At 48.6% G+C, this 9,660-nt stretch overlaps 1 protein-coding gene across 1 annotated transcript in view; it reads right to left on the bottom strand.

The window, feature by feature from the left end:
- Window positions 1-2,788: 2,788 nt before the first annotated feature.
- Window positions 2,789-9,660, bottom strand: part of Maml1 (mastermind like transcriptional coactivator 1) — a 37,810-nt gene continuing 30,938 nt past the window's right edge. The window contains exons 4-5 of the mRNA XM_028775884.1: window positions 9,033-9,129; window positions 2,789-5,975 (exon numbers count right to left, since the gene is read on the bottom strand). Of these exons, the coding sequence (XP_028631717.1) occupies window positions 4,996-5,975; window positions 9,033-9,129 (1,077 nt within the window). The 3' untranslated portion in view covers window positions 2,789-4,995. The remainder of the gene's footprint in view (window positions 5,976-9,032; window positions 9,130-9,660) is intronic.

Below are 9,660 nucleotides of genomic sequence, written 5' to 3'. Positions count from 1 at the left end.
TCACTGGTCTACCCTCCTGTCCTGCACTGTGGCTGTTAGTAGCCTCCATCACTCTGGAGGGCGGTGGAAACTGGTTTGTGCAGTTGGTTTTTTTTTTTTTTCACACATTATGGTGGAAATCTTCACCTGCACTAGGGCTGGCATTGTTGGGCCTGCCCTTCAGGAGTGCTCTACTATCCCCTCTGAAACTGTTGGGGTATTCTGCTGGTAACTTTGTAAAGAACCCCTAGGAAGCAGATAGTGTCTACAGTGATTCTCTTTGCTGTGTGTAAAGCTGTGAGGTGTCCCTCTGTGGGGGCTTGTAACATTGGCTGTCTCCGAACCCATTTTTGCTCCTTACTTTGGAGGTACTTCCAGGGGCTGTCTGTTTTTGTTGTTTTTGAGATAAGGTTTCACTGGGTCGACCAGAAACTAGCAGAGATCCACCTACCTGTGCCTCCTAAGTGCTAGGATCACAGGAGAGTGCCATCGTGTGGCCTTGATACCTGCTTCTTACCTCTGACCGTTCTATTGTTCACAAAACCTTGTTGAGATAACCTTTTGTTCCTGTCACCAGGCACTGCAGACTTCAGGCCAGTGCTACTTGCCACGATGGGCCTGGGATTGGAACTGGTGTTAGCCAGTGGCCACTCATGGCAGTGGCGATGGTGTCTGCTCTTCCAGGGTTGCCATGGTACCAGGTCAGCAGCGTTCCAGCTACCCCCCCCACCTCCCCCCCCCCCACTCTCTGGGATTCTCTCTCTCCACTCCCGTTACTGATCCAATGCCGTCTTTTCTGTTTAAAGATTTGCTTGAGTGTTTTGCTTCCATGTATGTATGTGCATCACTTGTGTGCCAGATGCCACCAGTCAGAAGAATGTGTTGGATTCCCTAGAACTGGAGTTACAGATGGTTGTGAGATGTCACGTGGGTGCTGGGAACTGAAACTGGGTTCTCTGGAAGAGCAGCTAGTGCTCTTGATGGCTGAGCCAACTACCTACTCCCTGTTTCCTTTTTAAACTCTTCCTTTTCTTCCCTCCCTCCTTCCCTTCATTCTTTTATGCTATCTCAAAATGGCCTTGAACTCCTGGGCTCACTCACGAGTCTCCTCAGCCCTTTGAGTGCTAGAGTCTAGATACGGGTTGAGCTGGTCAGACTCCATGTGTCCCTTTTTGAGTATGTTGTTTTTTAACTTTGAGACATTTATTTATTACACACATAGCCAGCTTGGCAACAGCAACAATGCAAAGCCTCAGCGGCTCTTCCCTTGGAGATGCTGCAGCACTTGCATCAGCACCCAGCATGGGGTTGGGGGGGGGAGGCAGCGCTACGTGTGGGTGGACTGGGTTCAGATTCTGTAGCCGCTTCTCCTGACTGCACATTGCATTCACACTATGGAAAAGCAGAGCAGTCACAAACTGAGCATCTTAGATGGGAACTGGCTGTACCCCACCCCCGTCCGTTGACATCTCCTTACCCCTGCACTGGTCAGGAACTGTAGGCTGCTCCTCTGGCCTACATACTTATTATGATGAGTTCACCAATGTACTTGTGTTTTCTTTTTGTTTTTGAGACAAGGTCTTCCTATGTAGCCCAGGCTGATCTAGAATTTGAGGTGATTCTTCTATTTCAACCTTCCATGGGCTTAGGATAATTGAACTGATCTGGCTTCTAGGAGGTCTTGAGCTGCCTCTTGGCCCTATTCCTCTAAGATCCTGGATCTTCCTTGCTCTCCGCACCTCTGCTACCAGCAGGCTGGTCCTAGGAGGAACACACAGCTTTACAGAGGCCCAGGCTGGCTTCCCATGTGTGCTTTTTCTTTCTAGTCAATAAAATATGTGCTCTGAGTCCTACTGGATGTGTATGGCTGGTGAATTTGGACCCACCAAGACCGAGCACTCCATCCCAGAGTAACTACATCTCTAGATGTCTGCTTCCTTTCCTTACACCTCAGTTACTTCTGAATCGTGACTTTCCTCAGGAAGGACGGTGGCTTTCTCAAAGCTTGCAATAGCCAGGCCTGATGCTACTGCTTGCTGGGGGCTCTGCGGAGGTGGCAGTTTATATCAGAACAGAGGGCTACTATGCCTCTAAGCCCTCCCACCTTCCAGTCTAGCAATGATGGTTCTTCAGACAGGTTCTTACCGGCAATGTTCTGTAGTGCCTTATGTTTCCCTTCCTGTTTCCAGACCTAGGAGTTCTTAGTTCATTTTCTGTTCTTATAACAAAATGCTTGCGGCTGAATAATTTAATTATGAGAGGATTATCATCTGGGCATAGTGGTGTGTGTCTGTAATGTTAGCACTCAGGAGTGCTGAAGTAGGATCATTGTGTATAAAGGCAGCTTCTGGATGGTGTGTGTAGTGCGGTATACACTTGTAATCTCAGTGTTCTTGGGTGGCAGAAGCAGGTAGATCTCTGAATTCGAGGCCAGCCTGGTCTATCTACAAAGCAAGTTTCAGGACTACACAGAGAAACCTACCTCAAAACAAAAACAAAAAAGCATTTGGATTTCATATTGGGTCCCAGTTGGTTCCTAATTATTTTTTTCGGTGCACCATTGTTTTGTATCGGCCCCAGCTCTCGGGTCCCACTTTCTTTGACTTTTGGAAGCCTAGACTGTGTTCTGTTCCCCATCTGTCTTGGTCTAATCACAGTGAGAGGACTGCTCTTCTGCAGCATGCCCATGGCTCTGTCATCATTGCCATCAGCGAGGCAGCCCCCATAAGACATGCAGGAGGAGAGCACTGCTAAATCAGAGAAATTGACAGCTGTCAAATGTCCCCAGGGAAGTCAAAGACACTTGTGATTTCCATACTAGTAAAATATTTTTATTATTTTTATAACACAAGGAAAGTAAAGATTTCTTTTTGGTGTATACCAGAGCTAAGGGAAGCAGAATAGGGGATTAATAGGACTTTTATGCACTTTTGATGATCATAAAAAGTTAACAATACCAACTGCTTGCCATAAAACTTATCATAGCTCCAAACACATATAAAGGATCAGTTTTAAAATCTATAAAAGTAAAAAATATACAGTTGGACGCTCTAACACTTATTCCATCTTCAATATAAAATTGTAAACATTTATTTACACAAAGCACGTGTATAAGAGAGTCCGAGCACCCTTTTCTTTTTGAGTCATGGCTCTAAGAAGATGGCAGAGAGGAAGTGGGTTACCTCTTCCCAACACCTCAAAGCCAGACTCATAAATAAAGCCATGGGCAGCTCTGGGGGAGGGGACCCCAAGAATCACATTTTATTGCTATGACACTGCAGCAAGTGAGCTACTCACTGCCTGTTTGGCCAGCCTGGGCCTAAGGTAGAGTGCTGGGGCCAGCTGCTGGGGCCTGGGCAATGGAGGCAGGAGGTGGGCAGCTGTAGCAGGGGCTGGAAGAGGAACCAGGATCCATCTCCAGCCCGTAGCCCTGTTTTTGGTAGAGAACCCGTGGAAGTCACTCTCTTCCCCCTACAGTTGGGGACTATCAGAGGGTGGCATCTTCACTGACTATGATTCACCTGCTTCTCCGAGAGCTGAGCTGAGTTTCTGGGGAGGACATGGCAGGAGAAATGGCTATGAGGGACAAGGACCTGAGAGCACAGGTGCCCTCAGGGAAAAAGGCACTGCTGGTGCAAACTAGTTAGCAGTGTGTGCACACTTTCTGACTCCTCCAAGTGTGACGGCTGCTCTTGTTATTTCCTTGGCTCAGTTCTTTATACTAGATGAAGTGTTCTAAAACTCCAGAACAATGGACAGAGCTGTGGTTTCTCTACAGACCACTCTGCATGGAAGTCACTCCAGCAAACATCTATCCCTTCACATCCTGTTAAAGGTCTCACTTTGTGCTCATCATCTTGCTTGTGATGAAGACAAGTGCTCACGCTTGCTGCTAGCAGCCCACATACCATATTCTATTTCATAGTTTCTTTGCTCAGACATGTCCATCAATAGACCTTCTAGGAGAATCTACTTCAATCTTTAGCAAGGATGGGTTAGTGTTATAAAACCACTTTAAAAGTGCAAGTCATCAGCTGTGGGAGGAGCAGAAGTCTAGAGGGGAAAGAATAAAGTGATGCCTAGACAGCAGGCTGCCTGCAGCCTTCTTTCCCCAAACCTGTGGCAGGCTCAGACTCCCTAAGGAGTTTGACTCTTCCTCTTGTAATGCAGTGAAGTTAGCCACTGTTTCCCGTTTTGGCTGGAAGAGGCCAGGAGTTAGAAAGAAGGGTCATGGGGATGATATGGAGAAGGAAAGGTGTGTGTACAACTGAATGGCACTTCTACCATGGACATACAGGTTGTCAGAGACATGCCGAGTCTCCACCTTCAGCATTCAGCCATGCCAGGGCATGGAGGGGACTCCATGGGGGCCCAGTGTCCTCAAGAGTGAGTGGCAGCCAAGAAGTAGGAGGAACTCTGAGGAGGGATCCTATCTACACCACTAGATGTGCCATCTGTGGCATCCTGATCATGTTGGCATCTGCAGTCACAGCCTGTACTCTGGCAGTGATTTCCAGTGACCATGAAAGCTGACAGAGAAGGATAAAAAGGCTCCGACTCCTAAGGAAACCCCGGGTTTCCAGTGCCACTTACAATACAACCACCACTTGTCCTAATCTGTTTAAAAATCTTAAATTAAAAAAATTACTTCTATGCTATAAAATGCAAATAATCCTATTTAAAATTCCAAAAGTTTGTTCCCAGCCTTGAGGCAAGTGGAGAAATCTTGGGTAAAAACACGGCACATATTCTGGTGGGGCTTGTTTCCACTGGCTTTTTGGTCATCTGGGTAGGAAGCTACCTTTCAAACCTCTACCCTGCTATCCCAACCCTAGTTTAGTGATGCCAATGTGGTGGGCCAGCCCAGTGGACCAGAGCTGGCCTCGGCTGTGGCTTAGGTTCTACTGGCCCAGTTCTCTGAGCCACGGGCTTTTGGTCCAAAGTAGTTGTTCTTTCTTGAATCTGAGAACAAATATATAAGATGACTAAACACCGAAAACGCCACAGATGTCTCCGTTACTGTGACCCTAAAAGATCATTCAATTCATTGATCCACTCCTCAGAAGTCCTATTCTTCAGCAGTGAGTCAATCAGGTCAGTATGTCCAGCCACACTGGACAGACCACTGCTGCCTGGCTGCCCACTGTAGGCAAAAGGCAGGTCTTGGCCCATGGTCCTCACAGGGTAAGCCTGAGCACAGTGTAGCCCTGGCCGGCTGTTCATCTGTGAAGTGGGGCTCTGGCTGAAGGCCCCCAGCTCAGGCCCTGAAGGACTTAAGCCAGGCAAGCCCTGCTGTGGAGCTGCTTGGGGAGGTGCAGGTGCAGGGGCACTGTTCCTCTGCTGTGTGCTCACTGGGGGCAGCATGGGCCCTGCTGCACCTGCTGAACTCATAGGAGCCATGGGCCTGCTGGGCATGGCTTGGGAGAACTGCTGGCCAGGTATTTTTAGGTGGGCTTGCTGTATGTGGAAACTGGAAGCTGCAGTGAAGGGGCTCACACTGCTGTTCCCAGGTGTCTGGCTGCTCAGGTTTGGCATTCCCTGATGCTGCCATGAGGCATTCTGGCTTCCCATGGCTGCTGACACCCTTGGGACTTGTGGCTTTGTTAAACCAGGAGTCAAGGTTGCCTTATTGTGCTGCTGGGAGAGACTGGCACTCCCCAGAGAGTTCTGTCCATATGCAGCTGAGGTGGAGGCATTTTGGCCTACGTTGGTCTGCCGTGGAATGTGGGCATGTGTGCTGGTAGCCTGTGGTGGGGGCTGGGTAACTATCTGGGCTAGGCCAGATGTCATGCCATAAAGGCTGTTCTGAGGCAAACTCTGGGACCCGGTAAACTGGGCCACTCCACGGTCCTGCTGGCCTGAGCTGGAGGGGAGAGAGGAAACAGGGGCATGTCCAGGACCCATTGACATCAGAGTCCCAGGCTGAGGGAACACTCGAGGACAGCTGGGATTGGATGGACCCAAGTTGTTCATTCCAGGCACAGCAGCAGAAGGTCCTGGAAGAAAGGAAATTCTAGCAGTCAAGTCGGCATACACTTTCCTTTACGTTTTTGTGTGCGTGTAGGTGCAGGTGCAAATGTGACACACATGTGAGGGAGTAAGGACAGCAGGCAGGAGTTAGTTCCTGTCTTAGTTAAAAGAGTTTCCATTCCTGTGATAAACACTATTACCAAAAGCAACTTGGAGAGCACAGGGTTTATTTCACTTTCCCCCACCCTGAGACAGGGTCTCACTATGTAACCCCTGCAGTTCACTGTGTAGACCAGGGTGGCTTCAGACTCACAGAAATCCAACTGCCTCTGCCTCTCCCTCCCAAGTGCTAGTATTAAAGATATGCACCACCACACCCAGATGCAGGGACTGAAGCAGAGGCCATACAGGAATGCTGCCTACAGCATGCTTACCATGACTTACTCGGCTTTCTTTTGCACCCAGGACCACCAAGCAGGCCAGGTGTAGCAGTACCCCCATGGGCTGGACCCTCCACGTGGGCTGGGCCTCCCACATTAATCACTAGTTAAGATATGACCCACAGGTTGGCCTAGAGGCCAATATTACTGAGGCATTTTCTCAACTGTGCATCCCTCTTCCCAAATATCTCTGGCTTGTATCAAAATGTCATACACTAGCCAGTACAGCTCCCTCCCTGCACCATGGGACTTAGGGACACACTCAGGCCAACAGACTTAACTTGTTGAGCTATTCTGCCAGCCCATGTTGGCATTCCCGACTATTATGGTGGAGCTGTCTCCGAGACCCAAGCTGCAGCTCCTCTTCCATGGGCGTGAGAGTCAGAACCATCCCACGTCACGGGCACGGGCACGGGCAGTGACAGTCCTCAAAGACAGGACGGAGGGAGGGAAGCTCCAGAGGCCAAGCCAGCTGTCTTGTCCATTTACTTATCAAGTAGCCAACAAAGTTTGTCTCAGCCGGGACAACAACCCAACAACACGACCAACAGCCCAGAATCCGTGTGTGGAAGCCAACGCCGTCACATGGTGTGACAAGGTCAAAGCTGGAGCAGCAGGTTATAGGAAATACATAGTTCTGAAGGCTTTCTGCCTAACATTTGGGAAAGTGTTTAGAAAGAAGGGGCTTAGAACTGAATTTAGGGCTGGGGGAGTGGGTCAGTAGGTAGAACACTTACTTAGCATGCACAAGACCTTGCATTCAGTTGCCAGCAGCACATGTGCACAAAGCACATGGACATGTGTATACTCATGCACACACACATGCATGTAATACATATACACACAGATGCATACACAAATGTGCACCCACACACAGGTTTGACAACATGAAAGTGTAGAGAGCATTCAGAACAGAGAAGAAGGACACCTGTGAAGGGACAGAATTGTAACACGCTATGGGACATTAAGGAGCCAGCAGTGGCTGGGTATGTCAAGAGCAGGATGGTAAAGCCTGAGACTAAGTTTAGTTCCGCTGGGGTGTGGCTGTCAGTGACTTGGATGAGGCAATGTATGGAGGGCTGTAGCTGAAGACTGGTCTCTCCACCCTGTTGTTTATGATATAAGGTGGTTGAGGGAAGTAGAAATCTAGCATGGAGTTACCAGGTAGTTACTGAGCATGAGCCTTAGTCCTCAGGAAACTTGCTACTAGACTGACTGGCTAGAAAGCTTCAGAGATCTGTCCACTTCTGTTTTTGTGGTACCTGGAACACACACAACAGACAGACAGACAGACAGACACACACACACACACACACACACACACACACACACACACCACAGCCCCTGGCTTTTATGGGGATGCCGAGAAGCAACCTGAGTCCTCCTCCTTCCTAACACCTCACTGACCGAGGTCTCTCCAGACCTCTCCTTTGTTTAGAGACACAGTTTCACTGTAGAGAGCTGTGTACTGACCTGGACCTCCTGACCCACCTGCCTTTCTCTCCCAAGTGCCGGGACTGTCACCATGTCTGCCTGGAGCTTTCTGCCTATTGGTTCTGGCCTGAGCTCTGCAGAGGACCCAAGTTTAGTCTAGCACCTGTAACAGGTGGCTCACAACTGCTCCACAGGGATCCAACAGCTCTGTCCTCCACAGGCACGTGTATCACGTGTGCATAACACCCCTCAAATAACTTTTAAAAAACAGTTGTGATGAAAAGGGGAGAGCTGAAAAGGACTACTTCACCATGGTAACAGCCCCTGTCAGTGTGGCCTGGGTGGAGTCGAGAACAGTCGAGAACCAGGCACAGGCTCTGGTGGCTCCAATAGATGCCCAACTCCACATTTCTAGCCAGCACATCAGGAGACCACACCTAGACTCTCACCTGGCTGTGGTCAGTTTCTATGACACATCACAGTGAGAGTTCACTAAGGAAGACAAGGCCAGCATATACCTTACATGTGACTTGCAATCTACAGCTCAGAAGTGACGGCTAAGGCTTAGGCGCTTCCTCTCTTCCTTAGAATAGACCCTTCCATCTGGAAATCAGTTTTGTTGGTTTTCTTTTAAGGACAAGATCCTTCAAACTCACTAAGAAGCTGAAGATGACCTTGAACTCAATCCTCCTGCCTCCACTTCCCAAGTGCTAGGATTACAGGCATGCACCACTACCCCCAGCTTGCTGTGGGGTACTTCTAAAGATACAAAGAACTATTTTAATTAAGATTTACACATAAACCAGGTGTTGTGGCAGTGGCACATGCCTTTAATCCCAGCACTCAGAAGGCAAAGGCAGAGACAAAAGGATGAATCCAAGGTTAGCCTGGTCTACAGATGAGTTCCAGAGCAGCCAAGGCTATTACATAGAAAAATCCTGTCTAGAAAACAAAACAAAAAAAGGCTTACATATAAGATCCCCTCTAACTAGTAATAATTTTGCTTCAGATGGATGTTTAACTGAGCGTCCTCATAGTGAACCCTGGAGACCTTCTTGTGTCACAAAGGAACTGAAAATCTAGCCCTCTCCTAACCACAGCTTCTCTGAGCAAGTAAACTCAGGAATCCATCAGTCCCACACATCATGAGCTCTGCCCCTCCTTATGCCCAAAGCTACCTTTCCCCCAACCTCCTTCGCCTCTCCTTACCTGTGAACTGTCCAACCTGCTGTGGGAAGGTGCTTTGTGTTGGGTCTTGGTACTGGGGGGGCGGGCGGGTCAGATGACGCTGAAACTGTTGCTTTTCCTACAGAGTGCCAAGAACAGAAACAGTAAAATAAAACAGTAAAACTCAATGTAAGCCTGAAGTCAAAACCAATGAGGAGGAAAGCAAGGTGCACAAGCAAGCGTGTTGCTCGCTCACAGACACCTGTGAGTGCAGGGCCGGCCAGCAAGTGACTGCTCATGGTACAGTGTTCTGGGTGATAAAACCAGTTCTAGTGATAACTGCACAATAGTTACAATGGGAATCACTGAAGTGTGTGGTTAAACAAACCATATGTGATATGAATATATCCTAATAAGCAGCTAGTTTAAAGATGGTCGGCCTGGTGCTGGTGGTGGTGCACACCTTTAATTCTAGCGCTCAGAAGGCAGAGGCAGGTGGATCTCTATATTTGAAACCACCCTGGTCTACAGAGTGAGTTCCAGGACAGCTAGGGTTACACAGGGAAACTCTGTCTAGAAAATCAAAACAAAAAATAATAAATAAGGAACGGAGGCAGTGGCTAACCTCAGCAAAGTGTAGTCTCTCAAGGTGGTTCCAAAGTATACTCTG

The sequence above is a fragment of the Grammomys surdaster genome, unplaced genomic scaffold, assembly GCF_004785775.1.
Source record: "Grammomys surdaster isolate TR1022 unplaced genomic scaffold, NIH_TR_1.0 262, whole genome shotgun sequence".
NCBI lineage: Eukaryota > Metazoa > Chordata > Mammalia > Rodentia > Muridae > Grammomys > Grammomys surdaster.
The sequence above is the reverse complement of the archived record's forward strand: the minus strand, read 5'-3'. Positions and strand labels throughout refer to the sequence as shown.